We start from the raw sequence: 17849 nt of genomic DNA on the forward strand, positions 1-17849 counted from the left end.
TGGTTTGAGTTATGGTTTGCGTAAGAGAGAGAGTGAGCGTGAGAGTGAGTGTGTGTCATGGTTTACTAAAGTCAGAGAATCAAGGTGTCCTAATGTTATAGTGCAGGGGTCAAAATATCTATGTCACTGTGTGTGTGTGGCAATTAAGATATCTCTGAGACTGACCCTGTTTATGGCCATGGGACTTTCCTGTATGAAATCATCTGACTTGCCCACAAATCACATGCTCCGCCCACAAATCACCTGACACACCCTCAAATCTCCTTCAGTAAGTTTCTCCTTCTTAGACTCAAGGGTCATAGAAACTTTCACTGTTTGTCCTAATTATGTCATTATGATGGTGAAGAATTAGTGACTGCTGTTAACACCTAGAATGGAAATCAAGATTTGTGAAATTTGTGAGCTATAGATCACTTGTAAGGTAAGGTAACTACTGTGTTCTTTAGCTCTGTGGCAGGAATACATTTGAGTGTTCGTTCAATACCTTATATTTGGACACATAAAACTGGAGTCATTGAACCACAGGATCAATAATCATTTGTAGCAATACAAGCATACATTACACAATCAATAATGAAAAACCACTGTTATTCCCATTTCGATTTCAAATTCATACAATTTGCAAATATATAAAATTTTTGCATTTCTCAGAATGCCAGTCTATGTGGTACACACATCACACAGAATCCTTATAATATCAATTTTGATCAAAGGTGGGGCTTCAGCTTGCCATGACCACAGTATGATGTATTCTTGCTTTGGAAGCACTTTTACAGTTAGTGTGTATCTGGCAGATCACCTCCCTGACTGCCAGTGAAAAAATCACACACCCAAGTGTAGTGAGATAGCACTCCTTGTGCTTGTGTGCTAAATTTACTGTTGACCTTGTTCAATTAATGTATATTACAAGGAATTGATTTACTAAACTACAGTTAGCACAACTGGCTTTGTACGTGTACACAGATATAAGTTCTTCATTCTGCATGTGCATATAGATGGTATGCACCATCATATACAGGATTATTTGTATTATGTGTGATGAACTATAAGCAATGGGGTAATCGTGTTTGAGAGCATGTTCACACATGCGTGTGGGTGTCAGCGCAAACACACGTGTGCATGTTTGTGTGTGTGTATGCGTGCCTACGCATATGTTCACATTTAGATGTAAGAATGCATGCCAGGATTTTGAGGGAGTAAGCACCATTTTGTTTGTTTCTCATTACTTCAGCCCACTAGGGATGGTTCTGTTCAAGACAAGATGTGGATCTCATTCCTGCTGACCTCCTCCCCATAGTATTTCCTCCTTTTGGCTCTCCTAACCAACCACAACCCCCAGAAGTGCTGGCAAGATGATCTGAGAGGATGTTCACATGGCTAAAATGACACATGATTTTACTTGCGCTTTCAGAGAAGTTATTCTTATTGAAGATTCTTTGATGGTTGCACAAAAATTGTTTACAAGACACTGATGTATGGAATGGATGTAATGAATGCGATACACATACAAAGTGGATATTTAATCTAGGAAGACTTCCTAAAGATGCCATGTCATCTTTACATTTAGTCTGGGAACACTTTCTCTAAAAAATGTCATCTTCAGAGCATATCTTTTCTCATTTTCTTTTTAAGTCTATTTTTTGTGAAAGTGTGCCAGGAGTCTTGTCATAAATGTAGTCCTCAGAGGCCGCTCCACTGTCGACAAGGGCAATTTAGCTCACTGTGGAGCTGTTCAGCCAGACCCGGGGCAATTTAGCCTGGACAACGTCCAGTCAGACAGTGCCTGACCAGAATCCTGCATCAGCCTTCTCACCTTTTCACACATTAAATCAATGGAAATTAAAAGACACTCTTAGAGTTGCACAACTTAAAAGGCACACTTAAAATTGCAATGAAAAAGTTTAGACTGAGGGATAATCAAGGGCAGTGAACAAAATTTGTCAAAGCATATTAAGATGTTGAAACTTTAAGCATCTTTTAAAAATTCAGAGAAAGTAATGAAACAAAATCTTCTTTGAAGCTTTATAGTTTGTGTCAATGGGGTAATGAACTGGGAGCTAGAAAAAAAACAAACAAACTCCAGTCCACTTTGAAACTGGTGTCACCACAGGAATGATGTAATGGTTCTCTGTGCAGCCTTTGACGTCAATAAATATAGCAAGCTGACAGTAGACATTAGCACATAAGTATGGGAAAAATAGTCACAATCTGCAATGCTACATCATATTAGACATATACTCATGTTGTCCAATTTTGTGATACAAGCAATGATTTTCATTGAAATTGTAACTGATTTTGGAATGTTTTCTTTTTGAAATGCTAAATATGATTGCTGAATATTTCTTGTAAATTATTAAGTATCCTTAACAACTGTCGGTTTACCACAAAACATGGATGCTAATGGCATGCAAATGAAACCCACACAACACAATTAGTGTTAGCTGGGTCAAGCTGGGAAGCAGAAATAGGGATACATCTGCATGACATAATGTAAAAATATATCTTCAACTGGCTTTGCAAAAATTATTGAGTTATCCACATATTTTCTTATTATGTTTGTAATCTGTCATTCTTAGACGCTGTTTTAGCTGTAGTCCTTGGTTTGATCAAACCGGGTGTGGAGACAAACTTTGCAGTTATGAAAATGACTGCTTATACATTGTCTGTCCTTTTCTTTTAAAGGATGTCCCTGTTGATCACAGAAATGTTTACTCTACAAAGCATTCATCCTGTATTAAGAAAAATTCCCATGGATTACATTTGTTTTAACTACAAATTGTCAGTAGACAGACATGAGAAAAATTGTATGTGTGCGCCCTCTAGTGGAGAAAATTGCATAGGTACTGTGGAGGATCATCACACCTAATCATATCAACTTGATTACTGAAATAGCATTGACCAACTTTGATTTAACTATATATAATTTCCCAAAGAAAGTAACATTCTGTTAATACTCAGAAGTTCAAAATTCTTAAGTTATGACATTAATGTCAAGTACAGGTAACATTCTAAATGGACCTTCATATTTCACATTGGCTTTTGTGTTTAACATATACACTCACTGTCCATTTTATTAGGTACATCTTGCTAGTACAGGGTTGGACCCAATTTTGGCTTAAGAACTGCCTTAGTTCATCATGGCATAGATTCCACAAGGTGCTGGAAATATTCCTGAGAGATTTTGGTCCATATTGACATGACAGCATCTCAAAGATGCTGCAGATTTGTCAGCTGCACATCCATAATGCAAAACGTCCATTCCACCACCTCCCAAAGGTGCTCTGTTTGACTGAGATCTGGTGACTGTATAGGCCATTCAAGTACAGTGAACTCACTGTCATGTTCAAGAAACCAGTTTGAGATTATTTGAGCTATGTGACATGGCACGGTATCCTACTGGAAATAGACATCAGAGAATGGGTATACTGGTCACAAAGGGATGGACATGGTCAGCAACAGTACTCAGGTAGGCTGTGACATTTAAGTGATGTTAAGTTGGTATTAAGTGACCTAAAACGTGTCAAGAAAACATTCCCCAAACCATTACTCCCCCACCACCATCAGCCAGTTATTGTTGCATATCTATTAGCTCAAGCCAGTATGGTCATTCTTTTCTGACCTCTGTCATCAACAAATTAATTTGCCAAAGAAGTGCTGCTCACTGGATATTTTCTCTTTTTCGCATTCTCTGTAAACCCTAGTTTGTATGTGAAAATCTCAGTAGATCAGCAGTTTCTGAACCAGTCCATCTAGCACCAACAACCATGCCACTTTCAAAGTCACTTAAATCACCTTTCTTCCCCATTATGATGCTCAGTTTGAACTTCATTAGTTTGTCTTGATCATGTTTACATGCTTAAAAGAGTTTTTATGTAATATCACACAATAACATGTCAGTGCCAGATGAAAAAGATTGTTTAATTAAATAATCAATAAATCAAAGTTAAATCGTAGGTGAAATAGTAAATCTACCAAAACTCCTGTTTATATTACTGCATTTTTTGTTTGTTTGTTTGTTTATTTGTTTGCCAGAAACTGATTCAGTTCTAGAGACCAGCTGCTGAAATTTAGGAATAAAATGAAACAAATTTCTATTACCTCAAGAAAGCAAAAGCCCATTACCTTGAACGATCCCCCAATTTCCCATCCCTTGCTACATCCACCCTGACAGGGCCCTGAATGCACTGTAAGAATTTGGACATAATAAGACTGTATTTCTCTTCTTCTCCTTCTTCTTCTTCTTCTTCTTCTTCCCATGCCTTGTTCTTTCATCCTTCTCACTTAGATTTGAGTTTTGGTTTTGGTCCAGAGGCTGGACGCGGTGCAGGTTTGGCCAACATCACCACAATCTCAATTCTGGAGAGCAAAGAGAATATAAAAGTCTACCATGGGACTATTATTCTGCCAAAAGAGAACTAATGAGGATAAATGATTTACGCTATTGTTTCAAGAACAAAATAGGCTAACATGGAATTTTGTTCAATTGCTATTTTCTGCAGCATTTAAAATGTCAAGGGCTTACAACTCTTTGGTTTTATCCACCAGCGATTTGACAGCTTTGATAAACTTGTCAATCCGCTCCTGTCATAAAGAATGATAGTTAGGTCAGAAATAGCTTGAGCCCACAAATTATTAATAATCTAAGCTCCTTGAAGCCTTACATCTTACCCTTTGAAGTTTGTATGCCAGAGGCAGAGAAAAAGCACAAATCACACCTGTTATGAAGGGAAAGAAAATAAAGTGTGTATGTACTATGTATGCATAATGTACTAAATCTACCACAAGTTTCCCATTGTATAAGATAGAACAGTGAAATACTTGTCCAGCATGAATGCAGTAAGACAACCTGGAAGGTTTACAAAATGGTTGGCTAGAAGATATGCAATAGATGACTCTTACCAGTAATCATAAGAGTCAGACCATTGGTTTGGACCCCCACATAGGTCAACAGGTACAGCAGCACAGTAAACTATAAAAACAAAACATGCTCTACTTCGAGCATACTTTTTATCCATCTAGTTGTATCATATACATGCCACTTAAATTACAGTCCGATAAATGTGTATTATATTCTTACAGTTTCATAAGTAAAGTATACTTTTTCCCAGATGTGGAGGTGTTTAAATATTCCTTCTTACAGCAGTAATGCCTTTGGGAATTGAAGCAGATGTCATTGTTTCATATCTGGTCTAATTATGTAAACGGTGAGTTTTCTGTGTTTCAGAAGTGGGTCACCTGCTGCAGTGAAATATGCATAAGCTAAAAAATATTTTGAACACATGAACTCATGTTCACACCTTCAGGGAGTCCACAATGCTGTCAATGAAGAAGAGTCTTTTTAGCTCTGTGATGAGAGTTGCAATCAGGAGAACAATCTTCTCCACCACACGGATTGTGTCTTCATCTGTCAGAGAGCTGTCCTCATCCAAATATGACCTTTTACATAATACAGTACAGGAATAGATTGTGTGAACTGACCAGGACCTCAGTTTCATCTGGCCAACCACATTTCTTTTACAGCACACTACAAGCTAAAATCTTTGACTTGCCATTCTTTGTGTATGAATAAACAACAGATCTCAACTAATTCAAAATTAATGTATGTTTATCTGATGCATTTATCTAAAGTGACTTACAATTATGACTGAGTATAACCTGAGCAATTGAGGGTTAAGGGCCTTGCTCAGGGGCCCAACAGTAGCAACTTGGTAGTTGTGGGGCTAGAACCAGCAGCCTTCTGATTACAAGTAAAGTACCTTAACCACCAAGCTACCACTGGCCTCTGTGTGTAAGAAGTATGGCAGGTCAGTGTGGTTGAAGTCCTTCTACTTACTGGAAGGGATGTTCTGCATCACAGAAGCGGACCAACTCCATGGCTTTGTAGAATAGACGCAATGGGAGTGTAAAGGCCATGAGGCCCAGGCCCAGGTTGGACAACAAAGTGATCACACTGAGCTGGAAGAAACAAGCCAAACCCACCACCAGCCCAGTAAAGACCAGGCCTGTTTTCCGCACTTCACGCCAGTACAACAGGTCCACCACTGTGGAGAGGGGGAAGGGGGGATTGCAGGGTGAAGAAAGGAACAGAACTCTGCTAAACCTGAGGTCAGATTGGACCAGGATGCAAGGTGAACCCTCAGTCATTTTCTGTGGGCCTTTTTAGTATCTGTCTATGTGCAGTTTGTCATAATCTGTATATTTTGAGAAAGGTCACATTTCTGTACTTTTTGATCCACTTTGGAAATTCCTGACTGCTATTTTAACTGTTAAAAGATAAAGCAACCATAGGCATCAAAAAAAGATAAAGAAAAAAATCTCCTGATTTCTTTCAAGCACATTTGCATTTGAATATTCACATGAACAAGCCACTATAAAAACAATAAACAATACTATGTACCCTATATGTAACATTTACATAAATGAGACTTTTGTCGCATACAACAAAACTATTACAAAAGATTAGGGTCCTTGTCATTCATGAGCTTAGATAAACAGACACGATAGAGAAGCTCCTTGACTCATGTCGTCAGATCCAAGCAGCTGTTGTTTTCTGATTATATAGTGAACAGAAATGTAAAGCATGGGATAGCTGATAAACCAAAACCCTTTGGAAGCTCTTATCTACAACAGAACATTCTTTAGCAAGACCCCTGGTCTTGGTTCAGCCTAACATGGAAGATGGAATCACTCCCAAGAGTCATTTGGCAGCAGGGCTGAACCAAGTCAAAGCAATGGTTTCACTTCATCCACGCACACATGTGCCTCAAAAAGCAGCCCTATATATCCTAGAGTCCAGCACAGGTCCAGCACTAGAGATAATCCATCCATTAGATCCATTCAGATTGTAAGAAAGTCCGATGTCATGATCTGACCAGTCAGCAGTATCACAGCAGCTCCACTACACGATACATAAACACTAGCGGAAGCCCATTCACATGCTCTTACCATTATTATTGCCACTGTACTGTGCCTGGTTCTCTGCCTAGCTAGCCAATCTAAAGAGAGCTCGGTTTCAGCGTGGCTGGGGTTGTGTGCCTCACCTTTGCTGGCCATTTCTGCTGCTTCCACGCCAAACCCCCTCTCCTCCCTACACTCCTCCAGCCCGATGGGCTTTTTTTGGCCACCTCAGCGCCGTCAGCAGTAAGGGGCCAGTCTGACCTATTTTTATATCCCTAACTACTTGGACAACCCATCTTCACAGACACGCACAGACACACAAGCACAGCCTGCCTTGCCCACACCTCTCTCCTTCCCAGTCTCTCAGAGTGATAGGAACCTGAGACATCAGCATGTGTCAGCGTGTAGACAGGTGCTGAACCTCTATAGAGAGGGCCTGTCTTATATTGCAGTAATATTCCCTAATCAATGCTTAAGTAGGGCCAGGACGATTCTTGAAAAGTTGGCAAAAGCCAAAATGTCAGCTATTAATACTTCAGGAACATTAAAATGCATCTAGTTCTTTTCAACTTTGGCTTCCTTAGATGGTTCACATTCATCTGTACGTATATGGAATATATATATATATATATATATATATATATATATATATATATATATATATATTATATGGAAATAAAGCATTACACATTTATTGATGTACAAGTAATTAAAATAAATCAACAAAGGGAATGATAAAATTAATGGCAGTAACATGTTCAACTCTGTATTGCTCTGTAATGAAATATGAAGTGTGATTCAAAGAATCTTGAAGAGGGCTAATATTTACCATCAGGGTACATCCTTCCCGCTGTTTTTGCTAACATCAGTGAATATACAGTATAGTGATACTCTAAATTATAAGAAACAGTCAGTGTTTATTAATAAATGTATTTATTTACATAATGGTATAATCTGTCTAAATGAAAACCTTTTAGATACACTCCATGAATTACAGTAATGCATACTTTTCATCTACATTTATCTCTTTTACAAAATTGTGACATGTTACTGGTCTGTAATGACGGATTCTTGGTTATCCAAAGTCATCAATGTTCACAATAATGGAGAGAGTTCAAAAGGACGAGCAACGTGAAACAGAGAATATGAGAGAATGAAAGAGAGGGAGAGAGAAAGAGAGAGAATGAGTCTGTGTGAAGGATTGTGCATGCGTATGTAAAACAAGAAGGAAGGAGGAGTATGCTGAGAGGAGACTGGAGCACGGAAATAGCTCAGCCAATCAGAAGGATGACAGGAAAATAACAGGCTCAGAGAGACAGCTGGAAGAGAAGGAGTAGCACTGAGACACAGAGCAGGAAGAAAACAGCACTAGAGCCATTCAGACACCACAGGGAAGAATGCAGATATCTTAGACTTCCAAAAACCCACCCAGCAATGGGTAGATTAAGTAATTTGATTTTTGATTTTTTGCTGATGCTCAGACGACTAAGATCAGCCCCTGAGGCCATCATGCTCTGAAGGCCCTTGGCAGCAGGGCTGCACACAGCCAAGGAAAAAGCCAGGCAAACAGCAGCATTTAGTGCGGGAGCTGAGGCTAGGCCACACAGTCGGAGAACGCGGCTTCAGACGAGGGAGTAGAGATAAAAGACAGCATGCGAACCTCTAGGAAGGGGAGTGTGGAAATGCCTGCTTTTGTTCGGCAGCTGGTGAAAGAGACAGAGAAGCGGGTCACCTCCTTTTTCAAAGGCGGACGCGGGGGAGGCGCAAGTGAACTGGCCGAGGGGGAGGAGGTGGGCGAGGAGGAGGGGGTCATACCCAGCCCATACCTGGAGCGGCCCGTGCTGGACAAGTACACGGAGGAGGGTAGCTCCTCCTGGGGCCTGACTTACGCCCTGGCCAGCATGCAGGGCTGGAGGGCCCACATGGAGGACTTCCACAACTGCTTTCCACAGCTGGGCGGAGAGCTGGCCCACTGGGGTTTCTTTGCCGTGTACGATGGCCATGCTGGCAGCACAGTGGCCCAGCAATGCTCGCGGAACCTATTGGATCACATACTGGGCACAGGTGGGTCAGGAGCTCTTTTGTGGCCATGCAGCTCTCCATGTTCCTTCTGCAGGTCGCTCATTTCTATTTATTTGCATGAGAAAATGGAAAACATCTGACCTAAAATTTTTGATGACTTTTGCACACCGAAGAACATAAAATATAGTTACAGTAGAGCAGATATACCTAAGAGGGAAATTTTTCTGGTAACCTGCAAGGATAAGGAGCTTTCTAAAATCCCTGAGCATGTTTGGCACACCAGCACTAGAATCTAATCTACTCTTCTGATTGTTCTCCTAACCTAAATAATTTGCTGTACTGCAGATTTCTAATGTTTGTCCTGCATCCATAATAATTATTCATACATTAATATATATTTATTATCTGCTGTCTGAACATAATGTAAACAAGGCATATTTTGATTAAGAAGTGACATTTTATTGCAGTACTCTGGGGCATACATAGGACACCAGTTACAGCCCTTATGTGAGTCGTCTCTTCTAGGTAAGGTCCGGGCAGAGGAGGACATGGAGCAGGTCACTGAGGGTATACGGGAGGGCTTCTTCCTCATGGACAAACACCTGCATGCCATGGCCTGTCGCGAGGGCTGGGAGCGTGGTGGTACCACTGTGGTCTCCACGCTCATCACCCCGCGCCACATCTACTTTGCCAACTGTGGTGACTCGCGGGCCATCCTGTGCCGGGCAGGTGGTGTGGCCTTCTCCACCGAGGACCACAAGCCTTTCAGCCCTGGTGAGAGGGAGCGAATCGAGGGCGCCGGTGGCTCTGTGACCCTGCAGCGTGTCAATGGCTCGCTGGCCGTCTCCCGGGCTCTGGGCGACTTTAGCTACAAGGCGGCTGAGTGGCGGCCTGCCTCTGAGCAGATGGTCTCACCTGAGCCAGAGATCTCGGCCGTGGGGCGCTCCCCAGTCGATGAGTTCATCGTACTGGCCTGCGATGGTGTGTGGGACACTGTCAGCAATGACGAGTTGTGTGCATTCGTGCGAAACCGACTGCAAGTGTGCACGGACCTCCGAGATGTATGTTCGCAGGTCATCGAACTCTGCCTCTATAAGGTAAGACCACAGCTACTTTGCATGTGGCATCGCAGACTGTTGAAAGGCTGTTACTCAACAAAAAACTCTTAGCCATTTAAATCTGTATTAAAGACTTGTTAATGATGTCTCTCTCTAAATAATGTATGACTCCCACAAGGCTTCTGTTTCACACTCAAGGACTGGCACACACTGGCACTTGTGGGATATTGCTAATGGATGCATTTAGAAACCTCGAGATCCACCAGCAACACCATGGTTCATTGTTTGTTGGCAAGACTGTATTTAGAACATGACAGGTTTCTGAAGACACTCATGCACAAACACTGACACACATACATTCACACATGCTCCTTCTCAACTACTGGGCACCAGACTTTGTCTATGATGTCTTAGGATGGTTTCAGCTGGGAAGTTATGCAAGAGAAGGCTAACAGCCTGCCTATAAGATGCTATAGGAGAGAGATGTACATTGACCTGAAAATATCACTGTCTATCCTCATTTCTAATCTCATTTTGTCATATCACTGCCACAGGTTTAAACAATACAGCATTCAACCACTAAGCTGCATATGGGGAGCTAATTTTAGCCCCAGGATGAGGAGATTAGGACATTTAACTTAGTATAGTGTCAGGCCACATGGACAGCAGTAAATCTCATCATCTTGGCGCAACACCTACATGTGAGTCACAGTCTAAGAAAATATTACACAGGTGGTAACCTACAAGCATCCTTCTTGCCAAGTGACAGGATACAACTATTACAACACTGTCTGCAGTGTTCAAAAATAACACTGCTTATGACGCAACTATAATATAACTAAGCTGTTGTCCATAAGATGACAACTCTTGCAATGGGTTGTCTTGGTGACATACTATATATATATATATATATATATATATATATATATATATATATATATATATATATATATATATATATATATATATATATATATATATATATATATATATACTAATACTAAGAAATACTAATTCCACAAAACACATTCCTTGGCTTTTTCACCCCATGTATCAAACAATTGTGGAGTCAGTCTATGTCCAAGTTGCTAGTCATATGTATGTGTAATAGGAATTCTGACATTATTACCACTGAGACATGAACAGCTTAATAAATAACACCACATCATTCATAGGTCAAATCAGACTGAGGTACAGGCACACACTAAGGAAGGGTAAAATGCCTTGCACTTCTGTCACTATGTGATGTTATCCCACCTCTTTTGTTTCTTCACAGGGAAGCCTTGACAATATCAGCATTATTCTAGTGTGCTTCCCTGGTGCCCCCCAGCTGTCACATGAGGCACTGCACCACGAAGCAGAATTAGAGGACTTGTTGGAGTCTAAAGTTGCTGGTGTGTAATAAAGTACTTATAATCATATTCAGGCGCTTTCTTTGCTCAGATTGTATTCCCTAATTCTGGCTCTTTTTTACCTGGATATCTGCTATCAATGTCAAATAGAATCCGAAACAAAAATAGATTTCTGATAATTATGTTGCTGACATTTAAACACATATTTTATTGTAGTATTGCTTCATTCCTGAAAACTGACTCTTGCATGAATACTTCCTGGACAGAAATATTTGAGGAACTGAGTGGGAGAGGAGATGAGCCTGATCTCTTGTCAGTCCTTACTGTGCTGGCATCAACAGTGATACCTGGACTACCACCAGGGGGCGGGCTTCAAAGCAAGTAAGTCAGCTTCCCACCCCTATGTATTGTGCCGGCATCTAAATCGTTGCATAAGGTATGGAGCTGAAGGATGTATAAATGTGCCTTACAAAATTTAAGCAGAGAGAGAGACAGAAAGAAAGAAAGAAAGAAAGAAAGAAAGAAAGAAAGAAAGAAAGAAAGAAAGAAAGAAAGAAAGAAAGAAAGAAAGAGGGAGACTCCAAATGTAATTTGAGAAATACATGAGAAAACATGGAGCAGGAACACTTCTGAGAGATGTCCAACTCCCCCATGAATACAGCAGCTTTTCGAGGTCGTGAGTCCCTCTTCTCAATAAAACAGCATGCTCCCAAACATTACCCCAACATCACAGTGCACAACAGAACAAAAGGAATTTGCTTCATGTTTTCAAACATCTCTGCATATGCATTTATTATTTTAAAGGCACTAGAGCCTGTAGCAAAAGACCAGGATGGAAATTTGGAAATTTGTATGCATTCAACTTTATGCATGTAGATCCAGCTACTTGCAGAGTAAGTTCACTGCTTAATGCAGCTTGCCTGGGAACAAAGATAAAGCTTAATAAAGCTCAATGAATCAAACAAGCAAACACTGAAAACAGAACATATAATAACACATTGATATGTTTGATATTATTTGTTAGATACCTAGCCTATCTGTAACACTTTGCATTCTGCAGACGAAACTGCATCATTTCATCTTACTATCAGCAAAAGGAAGCCCGGAAAGCTAGGTTATCCCAGGTAACCTTCTCTCTCTGTCTTTCAAATTCCAAAATATTTCTAAGATATTTTATATATTATCATATAACACTCATTGAACATGTTATAGCAAAAAATATTGGTTAAGCAAGACTGAACACCCAGTGTTTTCTTGTCTCTGGTCATATAAATCAATCATAATATTATTATTATTTTTCAGGAACTTGGTTCTCCAGATTCTACATAGAATTAATCGTCTAAACTTTTATTAGAAATGGATTCACGTTGAGATGCTGTGTCATTTTCAGATGGAGAGATATCTTTCTATTAACATCAACATGCCAGCATGAGTAAGCATTGTCTGGCAGCTGCCAACATACTCAAATGTTACTTTAAGAATGCCTAGAGAAGCAATGCTCTGCAATTTCTCGAGATTAAAAAAAAAACACTGTATAATGACTAGCTACATTTCCTTCAATACTTTAGGTTCTGATATATTGCTCATTTTTCCTGGCTAAATCAATTTCATATGTATACACTCAGGTAATGTGTAAAAACTTTTAATGAGCCCTTGAAAGCTCTTGAGTTTTAGAAACATAATGCAGTTAGACTTTTCTAACAATTAATTTCCCAAACCTAAATGAGAAGAAAGCCAAAATGATTTTTCCAATCTTTTCCATTTGTGTAAGCAAGCACTTTGAGGTTTCTGATCATACAGACCTATAACAAGGACAAATATTAGGATTGTTCGAGTTCTTCAACTGTCCTTTTCTGTAATCTATTATTTGCATGATCTGTATTGTGCTGCCTTACCAACTTCTTTAAAATTAGATTAACAGTGTTAACATTTATGAAGGATGTATATTCAGTGAATTGATTCATTATTGTATAATGTTATGTGAAATGATCTTTGTGCATATTTTACACATCTTATTTACTGATACCATTTGTGTTTATTTAAAGGTTTAAGATTCAGTAATAAATAAACTTACTTACATAAGTGTGTGCAGCAACTGAGTCAAATGCAGAACATCCAACCGTAAAAACTAAATTTTAAGACTTGTTTGTGTAATGTCTACAAGTGAAGTGGATTAGAAGAATTAGTCATGTAGTGTGCTATATAAACAGTTGGCCTCAAGGGAGCAGCAGAGTGTAATTCCTCAGATTACACTCCCGAACAATGAGCTGGTAACGTCATCCTGTTACAGCTCAAAGGTGATAGCACGGTTCATACAGTACAACCGTAATTTCTCGAGATAATTGCCACTCTGTAAGGTCATTTTGTCATACGCTAGAGGTGCGAGAAAGTCCACATGAATGGGTGTGAACGGAGTTAAAGTAGTTTCTCCAGTTCACCAACCAATCGGCACCATGGACATGCAGTTCTATGATCAGCACTCAGTATCAGAAATGCTAGTGTGTTTTACTGGCCAGTCCAGTTTAAGGTAGAAAAAGAAAATAGAACGGTGAGTTTTCTTTGCTATTTTTAGTTTAATACATCTATTTTCCAAAATTAAATGAAGATCCTGGCCAAGCGTTGAGAAACTGATTCTCCGCCCCCCAACTATCCCAACCCCCAATGACTCCCCCACGTAATTAATTGCCCATCTTCACGATGTCATGTTTATTTTCTGATCATTACTAAGAGGTTTTATCTCGACAGTGTTGTTATTTACTTATTAAAAGGAAATGATTGCCAGGTTCGATTATTGGTATTATTGGTATTTTATATAACCCCTGCAAGACCAGCTTCCATTTGGGATCCTCATAAATTAATAAAGAAATAATAATTAAAAAAAAAAAAACTACCAATAAATAAAACACACTAGGAAGTATGGATAGGCTTTGCAAGCTAGTGTGTAGCATACTAGATAATACAGTCGGGGGAGGGGTCTCCTAAAATGTTAACGCATAAATATAAAATGCAACATGAAATATGTCCTTGTAAGCAACTGCTTTGGGTAAGATGCTCACTAGCTGCTTAGTAGCACTACACTGGGCAGAGAACCGGGACCTCGACCCTTCTGTAAGTATGACGTTAGAGGAGATAGGGTGTCAACGTCAACCGTTGGAGCTAACCAAATCTAAGGAATCTGTGAGCGTTCACAATCTAGTAATGAAATATGCAAAATAACAGTGCTAATTGCTTATAGTTGAGTTTTTTTGTGTGGCTTTAGCAGAGTCCTTTTTGCAAGTAAATGGTATGCTTAGTCTAGCCATTAAGTAACATACTGGAAATCAAAATAAGGACTCAGCAAAAGTGTAAGGCATCTAGTTATTTACATAATATCTACAATATATTCATGTTTATACCATCTATCTACTGATACAGTACATACATATCTTTATTTATATTTTGTTTAATAGCCATCACATGTGAATATAGAGCTCTTTGGTCCATACATGTTTCCATCATCTTAGCAGAATAAAAGTAATTCACTATCATCCCCAGTCATTGTGGTTAGAAATTCACTGCGGTTAAGAACTACATCCAAAAAAAATTGTATTCACTTCAGTCAAATTGTTTTTAGGTGAACACTATTGCTGACAGCTTCCGTTAAATTATTTCGTATAAAGAGTCATTAAATGACTCAATACTTGGCATTTTTTTCATGTGTGGTGCTTTCACTGAGAGCACCAGGGCAGCGGCTAGCCAGCTCTTGTAAATCAGACTGTTTTCCTGAAGAGTACCTGAAGGAGCTCTCTTGAGGCCCAGACTGATTGCTCACCACATAAGCCAATCACTTCAGCTTTTCAAAGTGACTCTCATATGAGCTGATACAATTGAAAAGCCTCAGTCTGTTACATTTCCTCTCAGAGCAGATGTGAAACTTGGACTCTGGTCTCCTCTACAGAGGACAGCCATTCAAGCATAACTCAGAACCATGCTCATTTAACACTGCCTGCCTCAATCTGATTCTATGAATTAACTACTTCAGTTTGGCAATGTTTAGGAGATATAGCCCAATTAGTTGCATTCTTTAGATATATTCTTGATTACAAATCCCAAAATGTTTACATTTAGTGGTCAAACCATACAATCAGACTACATCTCTATACATTAATGTCCAGGTTTAAATAGAGATTTCTTTCCTTTCTGCTTCCTTTCTGCTGCCAATCAGATGTGGCAACTTATTTAAATTTTCAAGGCCCCAAAACAATTTTAGCCATTTGTAAACTCAAAGGTCTTGGTGTACTTTTTAATTAATAAACTACCTGTCAACACTGGTCTCTTGTAGGCGGTTATTCATGATCGCAAAGGCTCCCACTCCCCCAGAGAAGCCATTCTGGCGAACATGGCTCTGTCTTGGGTTTCCATGAGCAGTCTCAGAGAGCTGTTTCTGCAGAATTGCCAGAGACACCTTGTTGGCCATAAAGTCATTGACAGAGATCATTTCTCCAGACAGTCTGCGCCCTGTCAGATAACCTCCATCTGGCCCCGGGCCAGCCTCAGTCTCACTATCACACACTGTTTCCACTGAAGCATTCTTAAAACGCTGCTTCCTTGCTGCCTCGGCAGCTGGGGCTGGGTGCACCGTGTTGCGCTTCGGTGCCCTCTGGCGTGGCCATCCAGCTGGGGGAAACATGCCAGGCCTCTGGCCAGGCAGGCAGGGGCAGCAGCAGGTGGGGCCCTGTCTCCTATAGATGCGGCCACGGCAGGGACACTGCACCTGGCCACAGTCCAGCCTGGCCAGGATCCAGTTCAGCGTCTGCTTGATGATGATGGAGATAACATTGAAGAGCGAATAGATGCAGCAGACACCCATGAGGATGAAGAGGCAGTTGCCCAAGCGGTAGACCTCCATGGCCTCATAACGTGCACGCTGGCTGCTCACCAGGTCCCCAAAGCCAATGGTGCTGAAGGCCACAAAACAGAAGTAGAGCGAGTCGAAGTAATCCCAGTCCTCCATGTACGAGTAAAGGGCCGAGGCGCAGCAGGCGATCAGCAGTGCAGCCACACCCAGAATCAGCATCACATAATAGACGGACGGCTTCCACCCCTCCAAGCTGTCGTCCTCACTGTGTGCCTCTTCACCAGCCCCGCCCACACGCCGCAGCTGTCGCTCGTGGCACCAGCGCATAATGTATGCCAGCATGGTGATGATGCGCTCCAGGAAGAGGTTGAAGAAGAGGATGGTTGCAGCACAGCCAATGAGGCCATAGAAAATCAAAAACATTTTGCCACCAATTGTGGCAGGTGTGGTCATGCCAAAACCTATAGAGAAGTGATGGATAGGAAAATCTGTTTTTTATTTCAACAGCATGTTTAGTTGAGAAGTAGCATTAAGAGCAGGAGGCATGCAAGGTGGCAAAGAACAGAAATTAAACCCATATGACAACTAGAACCAACCTAAACCTACCCTAACCACCCATTAAAACCTATTTATTTATTAGAAATACCTTGAATGTGTATACTCAGAGATTCTGATGCCACATATAATTTGTGTTAGCAATCCTGCAGCTTTAGTAATGGTCACCTTGGATGATTATTTTTAAAGGGTTTTTCTGACCACAGGGCAGTGGCAACTGTGGGATTTATTGACTTAACTACTTTCAACCCAGCAATGACACTGACACAGGTAAAAATTCTCACAGTACTCTTATACCTGATACCCTCACCAGTACAACACAAAGAATCATGTCAGTGTTAATGCCATGTGTCAGAAACTGAGAAGTGATTAGTGTGGTAGAAGGTAGCTAACAAATTTTGTATGGTAACAGAGGTGCTACAGTCTGCAATTGGTCATCTATAATACAGGTAGCTACATAATAAAATGGCCAGTGAATACAGAGGTGAGATAGGTTTTGTGTATGATGAGTGTATTTATCTACCTTAGAACACATTAGGCCTTAAGGAACACAGTAATTTACTTAAAAACTAAAACAGAAAAAAAAATTGAAAGAAAGGAATAGTAAAACTAAAAGTTCTTGGTGCAAAACTCATAGAACAAAGAGGATGAACCCCAAAATTCCAAAACTCACCTATTGTGGAAACAACTGTTCCAACAAAGTAGAAAGCACCAGAGAAGTCCCAGCGGGGCCTTAGCGCATCCACCCGAATGCCAGTGACAAAGGCCTCCTCGTAGTGCCTCAGTAGACCCTCCAGGCTTTCCACACTCAACCCATGCTGCCGGGTGAAGTTGGCCAGCCGCTCTTCCCAGCAGTGGTGTGCCCGCAGCTCGGAGGGGTGCTCCAGGGCAGAGAACACCAGTGCCCCACATAACAGGTAGAGCAGAATGAATGCAGCCAGCAAGCCAAAGCGAGCATTGTCCTCGTTCAGGTGCAGCGGGAAGCAACAGCTGGTGCTGACGTCCAGTCTACGAGGCATGGCTTACACACCAGCAGGAAGTGACATGGACGAACAAATTCACAGCCACAAAGAGCACACACATAAACACTCACACATGCAACACCATGAAAAGCTCACCTACAAGCAA

General features: G+C 40.7%; 3 protein-coding genes and 1 long non-coding RNA gene across 4 annotated transcripts; 2 read left to right on the top strand and 2 right to left on the bottom strand.

Moving 5' to 3' along the window:
* The first annotated feature begins 282 nt into the window (after nucleotides 1-282).
* On the top strand, nucleotides 283-2657 carry LOC113574127. The gene is made up of 2 exons (XR_003410287.2): nucleotides 283-421; nucleotides 1232-2657. It is a non-coding gene; the product is annotated as an uncharacterized LOC113574127 (long non-coding RNA).
* A 1240-nt stretch (nucleotides 2658-3897) lies between these two features.
* Nucleotides 3898-7112, bottom strand: rtn2b (reticulon 2b). Its single transcript, XM_027004819.2, has 7 exons — nucleotides 7041-7112; nucleotides 5834-6041; nucleotides 5298-5436; nucleotides 4900-4969; nucleotides 4669-4715; nucleotides 4523-4581; nucleotides 3898-4356 (listed from the first exon to the last, which is right to left on the bottom strand). Exons 1-7 carry the CDS (start codon nucleotides 7051-7053, stop codon nucleotides 4278-4280), a joined length of 615 nt encoding a protein of 204 aa, XP_026860620.2. The 5' UTR covers nucleotides 7054-7112; the 3' UTR covers nucleotides 3898-4277.
* Nucleotides 7113-8196: 1084 nt separating this feature from the next.
* On the top strand, nucleotides 8197-13411 carry ppm1nb (protein phosphatase, Mg2+/Mn2+ dependent, 1Nb (putative)). Its single transcript, XM_027004805.2, has 6 exons — nucleotides 8197-8961; nucleotides 9445-10016; nucleotides 11254-11371; nucleotides 11596-11710; nucleotides 12390-12453; nucleotides 12632-13411. The coding sequence occupies exons 1-6, from the start codon at nucleotides 8550-8552 to the stop codon at nucleotides 12656-12658; spliced, it is 1308 nt and encodes a 435-aa protein (XP_026860606.2). The 5' UTR covers nucleotides 8197-8549; the 3' UTR covers nucleotides 12659-13411.
* Nucleotides 13412-15623: 2212 nt separating this feature from the next.
* LOC113574838 (potassium channel subfamily K member 13) lies at nucleotides 15624-17740 on the bottom strand. Its single transcript, XM_027006023.2, has 2 exons — nucleotides 17395-17740; nucleotides 15624-16627 (listed from the first exon to the last, which is right to left on the bottom strand). Exons 1-2 carry the CDS (start codon nucleotides 17738-17740, stop codon nucleotides 15624-15626), a joined length of 1350 nt encoding a protein of 449 aa, XP_026861824.2.
* Nucleotides 17741-17849: the final 109 nt, after the last annotated feature.

Source organism: Electrophorus electricus, chromosome 6, assembly GCF_013358815.1.
Source record: "Electrophorus electricus isolate fEleEle1 chromosome 6, fEleEle1.pri, whole genome shotgun sequence".
In the NCBI taxonomy this organism is placed as follows: Eukaryota; Metazoa; Chordata; class Actinopteri; order Gymnotiformes; family Gymnotidae; genus Electrophorus; species Electrophorus electricus.